Here is a 17,565-nt window from a genome sequence, read left to right as displayed (position 1 = left end):
ACAAAATATAACCAAGAAACTTTATTATTTTGGGTCTGTACAAATTGCGTTTCAAATATGCGGGTTAAAATGACCCACGAAAATCACATACGTAAAATTATGTGTGTACATGTCAAAACACATCACCGTATTCAAACTTTGTATGCATGTTCCTGACCCTAAATGAGAAAGTCACAAAATGTCAATAAAAAATAAAAAAACAGGTTAACCGGTATTTCCGTCAACTCAAAAATCAAAATGGGTCAAATTGACCCGTCACATTTAGTTACATACATTTTTTTCCTGGTGATGATTCACTGACAGAATGCATGGAAATTATTATTTGTATAATTAACATATTTCAATGATTGGTTGCTCTGTCACAGCTTGTCAATAACAAAAGCCACAGTCATTTTTATTGAAGTTTTTATTCTTTTATAGCCCCGATTTTGTTCATTATGCATGCACCTTTCGAGATAAAAACTTGGCGGTTTAGCAGCTCTGTGAAGAATGCAACATCGTGCAATTATCACAATTTCTTGCAAAATCCATAGAGTGAATATGCCTCAAATCGCAGAATAATAACAGTAAACGTAGAGAACACAACATTATAGACTTTGTTCACAAAACAATCAAGAGTAAAACTTTCACATGAGTCCATAGTCAGTATAGCAATGGGAAAGACCCTGTGTGTGTGTGTGTGTGTGTGTGTGTGTGTGTGTGTGTGTGTGTGTGTGTGTGTGTGTGTGTGTGTGTGTGTGTGTGTGTGTGTGTGTGTGTGTGTGTGTGTGTGTGTGTGTGTGTGTGTGTGTGTGTGTGTGTAACTGTTCAGTAACAACACTCCCGTCCATCACACTGTTCCTGCTGAATCCTCAGACGTTCATGGATAACATCAAGAACTGTAAAGAAAAGAAGATTTGTTTATAATTTTGACCTGACCGCATGTTAGAAATACTAGAATTGTCAACGGCACACATGACACTTATTTTTTAGTAGATTGAGAGCAGCTTAAAACTCATCAAACGTTAAAAGTTGTTAAATGAGGAAACTACTAAATAAGACGTATGTAAGTTTTCATGCTTTACATTCTTATATTCTAGTCAATGTATAGAAACTACTGCAAAATAAATAAATGGTGCGTTACCTGTTGCATGTTCAGGCTGATCTCTCCTGTCTTTTTGCTATCAAAGGCCTGGAAAACTCCTGTAACAAATGACAAAATCTGTGTTTAAGTGCTCAGGTTTTATCCACATGTTATGGAATATACTAAATATTATTAATAAATCACACAGGCACAGAACAAATGCTTGCTTAGACAAAGCAGACATTACAGTGAAACATCAGCAATGAAACTTCCAGTATTATTGAGTCTAAGGCCTTCAGGTTATTGGCCCGCATGTTAATGCACCGCCGTCACTTACGGAACATGTTCTCCAGACGCACGATGCACGTCAGGTAATCATCAAAATCAATCTCATAATTCTCGTCTGCGAACCGCAGACCCACCAACTGCAAGATCTTATTGTTCAACTGCATCCCTGAATGAAGAAAACACAAACAAGGTCTAAATCAGGGGTTTTCAGAAGGGAGTTCTGGTCCGTGCATGGTAATGTTTAGAGAGGGGGAAAAACCAGCGTAATATATATATATATATATATATATATATATATATATATATATATATATATATATATATATATATATATATATATATATATATATATATATATATATATATAATCTATTAATTTTAATTTATTAAAAAAAAAAAAAAAAAATTTATTATAATTATATATATATATATATATATATATTAAAACAAATAATTAAATTTTTTTTAATTATTGAATTTAAAAATAAATTAAAATAGATAAATAAAAATTTGATTTACATAAAAACAAGCAAATAAACGAGCAAATAATGCAAATAAATAATGCATTTAAGAGTAGAGTGCTATAATGTTTACAAAAAAAGTAATTATTTGACTATTTTCCAAATAATATTTGGAAATATTTCTAATATTAATTTTTATTTACTTGAATGGACATATTTTGGGGTCTGTTGCATCTAAAAGATTGAAAACCCCTGGTCTAAATCATATACCAGTAATTATTTCTAAATAACTCTATTTAGATTGCACTGTTATAGTTGATCATCAGGTGTGTTTACCTGCAGAGTTCAGAGCGCTGCGGAGCTCGTAGGAAGACATGCGTCCTGAATGATCCGTGTCATACGACAGGAACAGCATCTACAACAGCAGAGGACACAACTTTCTCTGATTCTGAGAAATATGCTAACTCATGATAAACCAACGAGTGAATGCATGATTCGGTAACTCACGATCCATTTCTTCAGCTTATCCCAGAAGACTTTGAACTCCTCGAATTCCAGCATTCCCGAGCCATCCACCTGTACTCGGTTCAGGAAAACTGAGCCACACAATTATAGGCGTATCATAGTCATATTCCCTACATACCAAACTTGACAACAGTTTTTTAGACTTTCACAAGTTTACATGTTAGTTTCTATAATTAAGCTTGGGACACCAGTTACGTTTTATTTTTAGACTAATAATAAGACATGGACAGCCCTTGAGAGGATACATCCATCAGATTGATGATGCTGTGGCAGGTGTTGAGGGTCAGACCATCAAACTTCACCTCTTTTCCTGCAGAGAGACAGGGCGACATGACCTGTTGTTAGCATTCATGTTCATCACTGAATACAGAAACTATTCTTGGATTAAAAAGCTTGAATATGGTGACGGACTCACTTCTGCTCAGAACACTGTTCAACACGTGCTGCAGTTCTCTGGCACTGATGGCTTTATCCTACAGACACATTGGGAAGAGTGTAAAACACACTGTAACCAGACGAGGGCGCGCGCTTATTAGTATATAATATTATTATGCCAACACTGTATCGCCACAGACAGAACTCTGCATAAGGATTCACAAATTTGTTTTTCAGCCGAAAAACATTGACCTAAAATATATACTTAAAGCACCCTCTAAGATTTTAAATTAATATTACAAAAATGTAACAACACATGTTCGTGGTTAATGGTCACATGACATAGGCTACAGGTAAACAAATAAAATATTTGATCTTTTTATCAATTCTTTAGTTTTAGATTGTTTTTTATGTTTAAAATTAATTAGTTGTTTTAATTTAAAAAAAATAATAATTAGTTCTTCATCATCTGCATTAGAACACCCTGCATTTCCCTTTAGGAAAGAAACCCTGGCATGGCAGACAGATGACTGGATTTTTCGATGGACACTTCGAAGGAAGGTAATTACTTACGACTTTTTATCTCACAATCACAATTGCGAAAGTATTTCGGATTATCTAAATTTCTATGAAATTATTCACGGTTATATCTCGATAATATGACTTTTTTCTCAGAATTGTGAGGTAATAAGGAGCCCTAAAGGGCCATCATCGTAGTGGGAAAAATATGAGATGGGAGGAAAAATAATAAGTCAATGCTTTTGAACTTACAAGAAGAACTTGAAGTGAACAAATGCGTTTCTTTGCGTTCGCTCGCACAATCTCTGCGTTCCCCAGAGAAACTTGAGGTCGCTCCCAAACGTTTAACGTTCCCCAAAGAAACTTTGCCTTCGCTCGCAATTCGCAAAACCTTTTGAGTTCTACGGAGCCCCCAACGGGACATAGTGATGGGAAACAAAGCGTTTTGCATTCCCCCAAGAAGCGAGAGAACGTAAAAGATTTGACACATTTTTTTCCCCTCCATCTCAAAATCCTTTCCTTTCTTCCCCATGTCACTTCAGGGGCTCCGTAATACGTAAAATCACAATTTTTTTTATTTATTTGTTTATTATTAGTATTATTCTGTAGCGGAAAGAAAACAAGCTTCTGTAGTTTTCCGTGTCTTACCGATCCGGCGATCTGTTCAAAAAGTCTCCTCAGGCCCTTCTCCTCATCTGTCTCTTCCGCTGGTGGGTTTGGCTTCGGTGGCTTCACAAAACAGACAGAAACATACACTTTTAACATACAACATCAGCACATGTCGAACTATTTACAGCTAAACTATTTGAGTCTTTCCCTGTGCACAAACACACAAAAATAAACCATGGCATGATCAAGGATTTTTTTTTTTTGACTCACTTCTGGCAAATCTGCTTGAATGGTGTTTCCCATCTCACTGCAAATACAAAAAAAAAAAAAACATTATACAATTATGTGCTGTAAAAATACTTTAATTAATGAATATAATTTGCTTTGAGGAACTATTTCACTCGACCATCTTACTAACAATAATGATAAATGTTAGTTTTGTTGCCTAAGATATGATTCAGTTTCTCACAGGAAATGTTATTTTATTTTAGGAAAATACAGTAAAGGAAAAACCCATAGTCTTAAATGAATAACTTTTCAAGCACTACTTTTTTGGTTTTCAAGGACTACAATCAGAGAACTCACTTATCAAACGATATTTTTTTTATCTTTCCAATTCTAATTCTAAGGTAAATATATAAACAAAAATAAACTAATAAAACAAAACGGTACAAATAAAATGCAGCACAGGCAATGACTGTGGTAACTTTAGGAAAGGAAAGATATCGCTTTCCTTGTTCAAACTGATTTTTCTCCCCGTGAATATATGATTGACTTAAAGAAAGAAAGATGTATCATCTACTTGGATATTTATATGAGCAATATCAAGCTCATAGCCATACAAAATGGCTCTATATGTATATCAGACGGGCTGCAGCGTTGATTTTGTGTGAAAAGATTGTTTTATCAATAAAATTAAACACTATTTTCACATGTATTGTCTTTCAAGTTCAAGCACTTTTTAAGTACCTTTCATAAAAATGGCTATTTTCAAAACTCCAAGACTTAAATTTCAAAACGTCAAATTCAAGCACTTTAAGCACCTTGTACAAACCCTGTTATAGTTACATATTTATGAAAGGTACTTGAAAAGTGCTTGAACTTGAAAGACAATATATGTGAAAATAGTGTTTAATTTTATTGCTAAAACAATCTTTTCACACAAAATCAACGCTGCAGCCCGTCTGATATACATATAGAGCCATTTTGCATGGCTATGAGCTTGATATTGCTCATATAAATATCCAAGTATATGATACATCTTTCTTTCTTTAAGTCAATCATATATTATCTTTCAAGTTCAAGCACTTTTCAAGTAGGCTACCTTTCATAAATATGGCTATTTTCAAGGGTTTTCCAAGACTTACATTTCAAAACGTCAAATTCAAGCACTTTAAGCACCTTGTACAAACCCTGTTATAGTTACATACAATTTTTTTTTAGTTTATTATCATTATATACTAAATCTGGCTGATAAAACTGAAGAGTGGGTTGGATCTGCTAATTTGTTGTGGTATATTTGCTAATACCATTGTCTTCTGGGGCTTTTTTGTAATGTGCATGTAAAGCCTAACTAGTCTAACAAACTGCATTTTTAATTTTAAAGGGTCATGAAACCCTAAAACACAGTCCCCATGTAGTCAATATTTGTATCCCTTAAAACCCATCTTTGATCACCAAAATGACATATTTAAAAAAAAAATCCTTGAAAAAAACTTCATCCCCTTAAAATAGCTTGAATGTAACTCGACACCCTTGCCTCATTTAGTATACGCGGTTCTATGAATATGCAAATGAGCCCCGCCTCCACTCACTCACACCAGCTCAGAGATAAAAACCAGTAGGTTGGATAGACTTACACAGCTCCAGCTTTCTTCTCAGAGAAGATCCGGATTAGGAAGTCGGCCTCCTTGTGCGGCTGGAAGGTGGTGGGAACCAGCAGGTAATTCCCAGGCGGGAGTCGGAAGCGCTCGGACACCTCCCTCATGTTGACGTAACTACGGCTCCGCGCTTTAGACCCATTGTAGCGGAAAAAGTCCTTCCCCTGGTGGTCTTGGTCATCAGGAGCCTGTGGGTACGGTAAAGGCGCAGATGAGCTAGAAGCACTACAAGAAGCTCTCCAAACTCATCTACAGTAGCGCTGCACGATTAATCCCAATGAAATCAGCTTGTCAGTAAAGCTCGGCTGATCGGTAGCAAATGCTGCTCCACCTGAACACCAGAGGGCGTCTCTCACACACACACACACGCCAAACATGCCCCGCAGAACAGAAGTACAATAACGCACGTCATCCCAGGAAATCCCTATCGCTGTAGCTGAATAAACAGAAGATTGAAATGCTTTGATTAATTAAAGCTGCAGTCCGTAGGTTTTTTGGGGTTAAAAATTATCCAAAATACACATTTGAAAAAATACATAACCAGCCAGTGTTCAAAACTCTCTGCTTGCCGTAGCTCGATTCAAAGCGGTAAGCTTGTAATAATGTTTTTAATTCCAGTGGTACTGGTGGATTTCCGCGGGAGATTCGGGCATGTCTTTGCGTCATTACGTCACATCTGCACACACATCTGTACACACACACACATCTGTACACATAAAGGAGGAGTCTCGGCTAGTATAAGCTATATGGATGTGAGGATGTTGGAGGTGGAGATTTATAGCCTTTTCTCACAGCACTTGATGTAATTAAACTTATCAATTTGATGGCGGATCCAGAAAGGTTCAAACGACGATCACCAGTGACAACAGATTCACCCGCTGTAAAACGCAAAAGACTTCGTTCGGACTTCGGAGTGGCTACAGAAAAAGAGACTGCAACCGGACCCATGCGAAAACAAGGATAATATTGGAAGAACATTATGTAACCCCTCCACCCGGGTCCTTCTCACCCCGCTCTGAGCGGGCCTCGAACCCGGGTCTCCGGCATGAGAGTCAGGCGCTCTAACAAGGAGGCTAAAGACTGCAGCCCCGAGCGTCTCTCGCTAGAGCGCCTATTGACATCAGAGGAGTGAGGTTTACTCGCACAGCAACTACTAGCTGGCCTCCGTTACAACTACATGTACCGGTAGTCACGCAATGCTGACGTTGTTAACACTAACAATTTGAGAACAAAGTATAATTTGCAAGGTTTTGCGAGATATGATAAACTATTTTTAGATTTAATTAGCACGATTTACTGCAATGTCAGAACCAGAACAAAAGTGGATGTTACTTACTTGTTCAGATGACATTTCCCGGTGAAAATGATTATGTTGGTCATACTTCCAAAAAGAATAATCTGTGATTCTGAATGCCAGTATCGACACCGGCGGTGACTGACAGACACACACTCTCCTTAAACAATGTGTTCATCCGCGCTGTGCCGTGTCGAACTACAACTCACGTAAAGTTAATAATTCCGTGAATAACTGCAATTGCAGATTTCGAACAGAGATGGCGACAAAGAGGAAAAACTGCGGACTGCAGCTTTAAACATGACTAATAAACACACGACTGCCTTATTCTGTGTAAGAAGCCGCATCATCTCACAGAAGGATGAGCTCAGCTGTCGTTATGAAGGGAGTTTGGAGTAAAAGCATGTTATTAAATGTTGTCTTATGTTGGACAAGAGGTTCATAAATGCTTCTCATGTTTGGAAAGATGTTTGCTTTTTCAAATGCACGTTATAAGTGACTCAAACTCGCAGTGCTTTCAGACGGAGCAGCGTTTACTGAGCCGTACATCAATGACAAGCTGCGCATAGAAAATAATCACAGCCTTTGCGATTTCATAATCGCGATAAGCCATCTCGATTTAATTGTGATTACATGGAAATTGCGATTAATCGTACAGCGCTAATCTACAGCATTTTATCTCTCTTTTACCTCGTAAATGGCAAAGCCGACGGTTTCCATGTCAAGCCCTTCCTTCCGGAGCCGACGGCGGTTCTTCTGCAACAGGGCCACGATGACGCTACACAGCTTATCGCCATCATCTGGCTCTTTCAGACGAAGCTTAAACTGCGGGTTTGTCCAGAATGTGTCTGAGAAGATCAAGATCGAGAGGAATGGAAATGTGGGACTATGTAATGCTAAAGAATTAAATTACTGTAGCTGTCCTCATGTTTAAATGATAGCATTGATAAACATTAGGGGTGTAACAATATATCGTGTCACAATATATCGCAATACAAAAATGCATCAATATGTATCGTGGATAGTGACTATCTGTATTGTGTATAGTTTACCCAAAATGGACATTTCTGTGTAAGAAAAAATTCAAGTTTACAGAGTTTTGGTGTCAGTACTACATTAAACTAAACTACTATATATAATGTTGAATATAATGTATAATAATGCAATGGGGGAATATTTGTGGGTCCTGATAATGCCAAATCTCGTATGTTACCAGTAAAAAGTGGCCTACATTATTTTAAATACATCTAGTTAGTGACAGAGTGCAATATTCGTTTAAAATAATTCAGTATTTTCAGCTTCAGAATCATGAATATTTTTATTCTGGTCTCTTTTGTCCTGTGCTTTGGGTTTCCAGCACCAAGTCCAAGATATTCATTTACACACACAATGTATCACCAAATTTAGCATTTTAATCAACAGTGCGATTTTTGTTAACTTTTTACCATCTTGGAGTATCGCAATAATATCGTATCGTGAGTTCAGTATCGTGATATATGTATCGAATCGTGACATGAGTGTATCGTTACACCCCTAATAAACATGCATACTTTTATGATGAAATCGACGCTAATGTGGCAACATGATACTGACCGATGAAGTTCCTGCAGCCGCCAGCTGTGGAGCCCCTGATCCAGTTTCCCTCAAACAGGTTCACCTCCCACTTCTTCGTAATGTCATCTGAGAGAGAGTCTGCAGTCAGGTTACAGATCTCGATCTTATCGTAGTTGGATTTGAAGTCTTCAAACTCCATCCTGCAACACAACAAGTCATACAAGTTAGTACCGCAGGTCTGATACCGGACGCTTGGTCAGCAGAAGCTGTGAACTGGGCCGATGGGTCGTACGTACCAGAACTCTCCGTCATCCAGGGAATTGTGTAGCAATCGATTCTTCTCTGAGCTGTCAATGATGCTCCATTCCCTAGAGCTAAAAATACAAGATTTGGATCATTTACAGTGACATCCCAAGTACAAATGCAATGTATTTATTTTAGGGCTGTCAAACGATTAATCACGATTAATCGCATCCAAAATAAAAGTTTGTGTTTACATAATATATGTGGGTGCACTGTGTATAATTATTTTATATATATATATATAAATACACACACATGCTTGTATATATTTAAGAAATATTTTCATGTATATACTGTATATAGATTTATATATAATTTATATTGTATATAAATATAAATATTTTATATATAAATAATATTTTTTCTCAAATATACATGCATGTGTGTGTATTTATAAATATACAAAATAATTATACACAGTGCATCCACATATATTATGTAAACAAAAACTTTTATTTTGGATGTGATTAATCGTGATTAATCATTTGACAGCCCTAATTTATATCAAATATACATTATATATAGGCTACATTCAGTATATACATGCAAATATTTCTTAAATACACATGCATGTGTGGGTATTTATGTATTAAAAATAATTATACACAGTACACACACATATATTATGTAAACAACACAAACTTTTATTTTGGATGCGATTAATCGCGATTAATCGTTTGACAGCCCTAATTTATTTATAAATGTAATTACAAATGATTCATTATAAATGTATTTAAGAAGAATTTAAATGCATATTAAATATATTTATCAGCAAACAATTAAGCTGCAAATAACTGATAAATATTAGAGGTGCACCATATATCGACAGCCAATATACTATTTATTTACTGATAACTGGTGAAATTAAATTATTATTTATACCGATACCTTTAACTGCTAATTTGTCGTGGTTTATTTTGCTAATACCATTGTTTTTGGGGGCTTTTGTTGTAATGTGCATGTAAAACCTAACTAGTCTAACGAATTGCATTTTTAATTTTAAAGGGTCATGAAACCCTAAAACACAGTCCCCCTGCATGTAGTCAATAATGTTATCCCTTAAAACTCATCTTTGATCACCAAAATTACACATTTAAACTTTTTTCCTTGAAAAAAATTTCTTCATGCGTTTAAATATCTTGAATGTAACTCGACGACACCCTTGCTTCACTTAGTATACACGGTTCTATGACTTGAATGTAACTCGACACCCTTGCCTCATTTAGTATACGCGGTTCTATGAATATGCAAATGACCCCGCCTCCACTCACTCACTCAGCTCAGAGATCCACTCGTTGACAATCACACGTTGATCTGATTGGTTATAAGGTAGTGTGTGACGCCAGAAACAGCAGCGATTTCAAACCGTGTTTTGGTTCACTGCAGTTTTAAGCAGAAAATACTCAGCAATGCTGTCGACTTATGAATTTACACATGGTTTGTCTTAAAGCACATTAAAAACACCACATAGACATATAAACAACATTAAAAGCTTGATTTTCACCACAGGGGGACTTTAACAGATAGGTTGAACCTCAATAAAAAGAACAATAGCACTCGTGTTTATTATCAACTAAACTATTTTGTTCTTCCTGTTTAAAAAGCAAAGTTGAACCAACATCACAAAAAGTGAGGTATATGCGTAAATTCAGAGTGGTGATTGGCTGCCGTGGCTGGAGAGTACGTTTTTACGTCATCAGTTTCTTCGTATTATTCAGGAGAACAGACTCGTTTAATCCAATCACTGCGCTGTATTACGCATGAGATCGCATTACAGCAGAGAATTCAAATGTAACATGACCGGTTCGGTGCTGTTCAGCTTTGCGTTCAGAGACTCGTGTCCTAAGTGCAGTAACACAAAAGTACTGTTGAATAATAACATGTCTGCATTCTGCTCCATTTTGTTTTGCATGCAATGACACATTTTTTCACATTGTGAAACAAATATGCATATTGGATTCTACTAGACATTTGCAGCGATATATGACAAAACTGATCTCTAAGATGTTTTTTTGCCAATTATTTTATGATTTTTCATATAATATTTCATAAACGGACTAATTATTTTATGATTTTTCACATTATATTTTATAAACGGACTACGTCATCATGGTTGCTTACTTGTCACTCCAGGGCCCGTTCCACTCCACCTGACCCCAGGGGTTACGGACACGAATCAGCCGGACCTTCGCTCCTCTGTAGTTGACCTGAAGAAACGAGACAAAATAGAGAGAGGAAAACAGTGAATCTGAGCCCAAAAAAGAAAAGAAAAAGAAGATAACAAGTGCTGGGCAACGATTAATCGCGATTAATCGCATCCAAAATAAAAGTTTGTGGATATATTTAAGAATAATTTTTTATATAAATAAAAAAAATCGTAAATATATACATGCATGTGTGTGTATTTATATATACAAACTAATTATACACATATATCATGTAAACACACTTTTATTTTGGATGCGATTAATCGCGATTAATCGAGTGTTTCTGTGTTTACCTCCTCAACTCCAGTGATGGAGTAAGCGTGTCCTTTAACCAGACCAGTAGAGGTTTGGGCTTCGGATTCAGCAGAACTTGTGATCTAGCGACATGAAAACACAAACATCTGGAAATCGGAAAGGGAAGACTGGGTTATTGATCTCACTTTGAATCCAGCAAAGCTTGGCTTACATCGATGGAGCATCCGAGCATGGACCCTCTCTCCACCGCTTTCTTGAGGACGGTGAAGAGGTTGTTCGGGGCGCTCTTCGTCTCGTACATCTCGCCCACGCCACCGGTGAAGTCCTCCATCGCCTCCATGGTGCTTCCACCTTTCAGGGATTCATAGCTGCCGTTCAGTCTGAGAGAGAAACACAGGAATGAGTTTGACAGCTCAAAACTAAGATTTGACATTTTGTTTTGTGAACTACAGTGCATACTTGGCATAGGCCTTCTCCAGAAGCGCACTCCAGAACTCAGTTTGGTCGGCGGAGTGGAGGAACATCAGCTTGTTCCTCACACACGGGAGTCTGTCATCCACCACCACATCCATCCATTTATTATGCTGCCAGAACTGTGAACAAGGCAGTTTGATTAGGGTTCAAGGTCATTGTCAGTGTTGCCAGATTGGAAATGTGCAAGTATCGTACCAGAAGCTTATCGTATTTGGAAGAAAATCATCGCACACGAGTCAAACGTACAGAATACAGCGGGTTATCTAGACCAACAACTTTTTGACACAACCTGGAAATTACTTTATTGCTAAACTATCGACCTCAGCTTGGAAACAACGGACCTAAGGAGCGTTAAAGGGAACGTTAACTTTTGCTCGTGAGAGAGAGAGTCATTCTCCACGATGATTGGCCGAGAAGAAATAAATGAGATGGAAGACATCCGTATCGCCAAGATCACGTTCTCCTCACAATCACGACGGTAGACGTAGAATCCACAGCTAGAATGAGTACAGAAGCCCTATGATTATAACAACCATCATTTGACGTGTCACAAAATTCTGAAATTATCGTACATTATAGGATTTTTTTCATTATTCATCGTACATAGGTCAAAATTATCATACAAATACGATAATTATCGTACGTCTGGCAACACTGGCCATTGTGAACCTGTAGACCGTCAGCGAGTAGGGGTGTAACGATACCCTCATGTCACGATTCGATACGTATCACGATACTGAACTCACGGTACGATGTTATTGCGATACTCTGAGACATTTGACAAAAGGTTACAAAAATGCACTGTTGATTAAAATGCTAAATTTGGTGATACATTAGGGGTGTAAATGAATATCTTGGACTTGGTGCTGGAAACCCAAAGCACAGGACAATAGAGACACCAGAGTAAAAATATTCATGATTCTGAAGCTGAAAATACAGAATTATTTTAGACGAATATGCTTCTACGATATATTGTTACTCCCCTATCAGCGAGTGAGACTCACCTGGAAGTGGAAGATACCGGCATATCCGCGATCAAAGCCCTGGTCATGTGGGACGACCCTCTTCAGCGTCTCCTCATGGAGGGTCAGGGAGGCGATCGCTGCCAACAGCCAGCAGTCTCCTGTAAAGGATATGATATATTACTGAATATATACTCATATATTATGCATAATGCATGGACATTCTTTGGTCATTGAAGGTGTTTTGAAGAAACAATAAGGAAAGCATACCCAGCTGCCCCTGACAGATGTCTGTCCTGGTGGCTCCTCCTGTGATGAATTGTGGAGTTTTGCAGATTTCCTGAATTTGAACAGATTAGAGAAAAATATTAATCAATTAATCAAATCTAATAACACCCATCCATCTATCCAACCATCCATCCATCCGTTTGTCTATCTACCCATCCATCCATCTACCCATACATCCATCCGTCTATCTATTTACCCATCCATCCATCCGTCTGTCTATCTACCCATCCATCCATCCGTCTGTCTATCTACCCATCCATCCATCCGTCTGTCCATCTACCATCCATCCATCTGTCTATCTACACATCCATCCATCTGTCTATCTACCCATCCATCCATCCATCCATCTGTCTATCTACCATCCATCCATCCCTCTGTCTATCTACCAGTCCATCCATCCGTCTGTCTATCTACCCATCCATCCATCCATCCGTCTGTCTATCTTCCCATCCATCCATCCATCCATCTGTCTATCTACCATCCATCCATCCATCTGTCTATCTACCAGTCCATCCATCCGTCTGTCTATCTACCCATCCATCCATTCATCCATCCATCCGTCTGTCTATCTTCCCATCCATCCATCCATCCATCCGTCTGTCTATCTTCCCATCCATCCATCTGTCTATCTACCCGTCCATCCATCCATCCATCCATCCATCCGTCTGTCCATCTACCATCCATCCATCTGTCTATCTACCCGTCCATCCATCCATCCGTCTGTCCATCTACCCATCCATCCATCCATCCGTCTATCTACCCGTCCATCCATCTGTCTATCTACCCATCCATTTATCCAAACATTTTTAGAAGTATTTTGAGGGAAAAAAAAGGTTAGTGTAGGTTGTCTTCACAACAGTAAACTTTGCTCCCATCAATTCTGGCTGTTGTTAAACTTTAAGCTACTTATTTACAGACATTTCCAGAAGTTACAACACATCACATGACCAGCAGTTACTAATGAATCGTTTGATTGAAGACTGAGGGAGATGTGTGAACGCCCATGATGCCTGTGTGAGGTGTGTTCACATAACTCAAGCCCACACTCTTCACTCGGTGCATATCTAAGGTCGCTCTGCGGGAACACCCTGGAATGAAATGCAGTTGTACTGTAGTTTCATTCAGAGGTCCTTAAAGAGGTGTGGATCATCTTTTATCAAATGTGAAGTGACATGAAGCCAAGAATGGTGTCCCATACTCAGAATTTGTGCTCTGCATTTCACCCATCATTTGTCATAACCACTTATAACCTGTTCTTAAACTCAGCCCAATAGTCCATTTCCAACCAAATAAAAACAGGATCCTCTATATATTTCAACAATCAACACCAAATAAACACTGTGCGTTCCATGCATGCTTACATTCCACCCGCATTCCTGACCTGTTTCATGGCATCCGTCGCCAATGCCTACTTCATAAATGTATTTAATACACAAATATGACTTTTTGTTGTGTTACTCTCAAAGGAAAGTGAAATGTCAGGAAATATATTCAACCAATTTGGGTTAATCTAAGAACATTTCAGTGAACAGTTCTTAAAAGAACCATATTTTCTTAGTTTGAAGAACATTTGAAAAATCGAAAGAATCTTTTGTGCAACGGAGAGGTTCCATGGATGTGAAAGATTCTATATGGAACCATCAATGGCAATAAAGAACATTTATTTTAAAATTTTGGCAATTGTTCAGTGACAAACTTAGGCTTGTTACATGTAAAGTGCATGCAACATTATATCAGTCGTCTGCCATAACAATCAAAAATCATGACACTGTTTTCAATTAGCAATTCAGTTAGTAATTACAAACTGTAAAAACCACTCCCATTCATTCATCTAACATCTATACATGGAAGATGGAAATGCTTCTTCAACCCCATTCAAAAACTATTTAGTGCCTTTATCAGCCACTTAAGTGACTAAATTCAGCCTCTATACTTTAGTATTGAGGAAAATTTAACGCTTTGATAGTTCCACACATTTGTGCCCACCTTTAAGGGTAATGCTCAGCTTTATCCTATAGATTTCAGGGAATACCCTCAAATTCACCCAGTGATCCTTTATATCCTCCTGGGACCCATGGACACACTTTTGTCCACTGTAGAGGACATTATATTTTAGTGAATTTCTCTGACACCATACACGTCACAGTTTTAGAGATGCCAAATTTATGGAGGTTTCACCAGGACAACTCTTCCTAGGTCCTTAAAAATGGCTGACATTAATTTAGGTGATCAAATTCAGCACTCTTATGGAAATATGATCATATTTTGTAATTGTCATTTAATTGACAATTTGATTCATTTTCAAATTATTTGTCATAAATCAACATCTCAGGGAAATGTAATGGGGTTTCCAATCAAAATATGACTGTTACAAAACAGGGCTTTGATTTCATACATGTCCACTGTAGAGACACCAGGACTTAAATCAGGCATTTTGGGAGACACAACGAGTGAATAGTGAAAGAAATTATATATAAATATACATATGAAATATTACCATCATTACATGTTGTGCCCAAGAACACACATTAATGTGCAAATTAGAGTGTGTATAGGTACATTGTATTGAATGGGAAAACCCATTTATGGCCATTTTACCCACATAGTGCATGAAGCAAAATGGTATATCAATTCATTCCATTATATCTTTCATAACATTGTTGAGAATTATCTTTACACAAAGTTTGGTAAAAACATAATCCTGAAACTTAAAAATTGATTGGGGAATTTTAAAAAAAATCCCATTGTTTTTGCCTATACATTTCTTGTCATTTTATTTTGAGTCCTGGTGTCGACTGCAGAGGACATAGCATAACATAAACATACATATAAAATATAATTTTCTATAAAATAAAAAAAGCTTATTTTTTCCCCCCTCCATTTGTTTCTTATGCTCTAAACAATGTAATGCCATGGAGGAAATGAAAGTACAAATCCATTTAGGGTAATTGCTTCATTGGGACATCTTTCTCCATCAAATCCATCTGGTTTGTAATGTGATTGGGGTCTCATTTTGTGTGGGTGAACAATTCTTGTTCGACATTGCAGTGAATAATTGAACTCAAAAGTGCACCAAATATCCCAGACTACCCCATTTCATCACACCCAAGATGCATCAACTCAAATTTCTGCAGGATGTGTCATGAAGTGCTCACTTACCCCCGGCCTCTTCCATTCAAAGTTAACCGGGACCCTCTGGCTGAAGAAGAGCGAGTCTTCCACGGCAGGGAAATCTGGATCCTCGAACAACTTCCCCTTCTGCAAACACTCCAGCCGGAGCTGCTCATACGTCTTCCCGTCCGCCTGCGTGCTCTCCACTAGGGTCGCCTGCCCAGAGCCACTCGACTGATTCACAATATAGGGCATCTTCAAATCAGCTCCAAAACCTCAGACAGGACACGAGTGACGCTCTACTGGAGCTGCGAGTGTGTGTACGTGTGAGATATTCAGCCACACTGGCCGGTGGACAGGCTTGTCAGGTTGGCGTCACACCCATCCAGAGCAGAAACTGGTTAGGGTGAAGCAGCCACGCCTGTGTGTGAGGAGGCGGATCCAGGACTTCACTATGGTGTTACTGTAACTAGAATGGTAATAATCAGATTTGCAACATCAAAAAAATGAGATCGGGACTGTGAGAAATGTTACAAAAATATATTTACAAGTATCAGAATGACGCAAAATCATTTCTATTCAAGGAAGCAATACAAATAGATACAAAAGTCTTTTTTTTGGTCTTCGCAGTTCCAGATACACATCCCATGATTGTGTTGTCGACCACCAGGGACACAAGAAGACGGTGCTGGAGACGGAAGAACTTCACTTCATACAAAACCAACTGCATAATTGCCAAATCAGATTCAGTGAAACTGTGAGTTACTCTGTTCAACAGGCAACAACAGACAAAACTGGCGTGTAAATAAATCTTGGTTTTTTTAACCTTCATAGGGAAGATTTGCCTTTAATGAGAAAACTAGGTAAACTCAATGTGTCTGGAACTTACTCTGGGTAGATGCAATGTTAAACTAATGTGAAACAAAACAAGGATATAGGGATTGATCAAGCAGAATGAATCCTGTTTGTCTGCCTTCATGGTGAAGATCCAGAAACACAGTGTTGGTTGAATGTTCTTCCAGAATTACCATATAAACATGGGCCATCGACAAAACAGCAATGTCACAACGGAAATAAGCCGAGCTGAAAATAATGACCTAACTTGTCTAATATTTACATCTATATGAAAACAGCAGGATTCACCTCTGACCTCGAGAGGCATTAACAGACATCAGAACCAAAATGTCACTCACGCTTTACAAAACACACACAAGGGTGAATCTCACTAAACCTGTCCGGGACACATTTCACAAGAAAAAGAACATATATTTTGTGAAAAAAAAAAAAAAAAGAAGAATGTGACTATTCAAACGCGTTTGCCAACCAAATTCTCATTGTAATATTATTAATAATAATAATAATAAATATTTACACATCAAGTTAGTATTTGTTGTGCT

General features: G+C 37.8%; 1 protein-coding gene across 1 annotated transcript; it reads right to left on the bottom strand.

Moving 5' to 3' along the window:
• Positions 1-732: 732 nt before the first annotated feature.
• On the bottom strand, positions 733-16,551 carry capn9 (calpain 9). The gene is made up of 20 exons (XM_056234333.1): positions 16,217-16,551; positions 13,040-13,109; positions 12,812-12,930; positions 11,793-11,926; positions 11,545-11,713; positions 11,372-11,455; positions 10,993-11,078; positions 8,865-8,942; positions 8,608-8,768; positions 7,705-7,862; positions 5,700-5,908; positions 4,111-4,147; positions 3,880-3,960; positions 2,753-2,810; positions 2,583-2,647; positions 2,320-2,388; positions 2,149-2,227; positions 1,401-1,517; positions 1,124-1,182; positions 733-878 (listed from the first exon to the last, which is right to left on the bottom strand). Exons 1-20 carry the CDS (start codon positions 16,421-16,423, stop codon positions 852-854), a joined length of 2,067 nt encoding a protein of 688 aa, XP_056090308.1. The 5' UTR covers positions 16,424-16,551; the 3' UTR covers positions 733-851.
• Between the last annotated feature and the right edge of the window lie 1,014 nt (positions 16,552-17,565).

The sequence above is a fragment of the Rhinichthys klamathensis genome, unplaced genomic scaffold (genome assembly GCF_029890125.1).
Source record: "Rhinichthys klamathensis goyatoka isolate OS25496 unplaced genomic scaffold, OSU_Roscu_1.1 h1tg000393l_1, whole genome shotgun sequence".
Classification (NCBI taxonomy): Eukaryota; Metazoa; Chordata; class Actinopteri; order Cypriniformes; family Leuciscidae; genus Rhinichthys; species Rhinichthys klamathensis.
Note: the sequence above shows the minus strand (reverse complement) of the source record. Positions and strands in the feature narration are given on the sequence as shown.

What these genes read in the sequence shown, in the direction of transcription:
- capn9 (XM_056234333.1), bottom strand. Translation starts at nt 16,423, where the DNA reads ATGCCCTATATTGTGAATCAGTCGAGTGGCTCTGGGCAGGCGACCCTA. An exon ending in CCATCACTGGAGTTGAGGAG is followed by an intron (nt 11,079 to 11,371) that starts GTAAACACAGAA and finishes TCGTTTCTTCAG; the next exon opens with GTCAACTACAGAGGAGCGAA. An exon ending in CGGCTGCAGGAACTTCATCG is followed by an intron (nt 7,863 to 8,607) that starts GTCAGTATCATG and finishes TGATCTTCTCAG; the next exon opens with ACACATTCTGGACAAACCCG.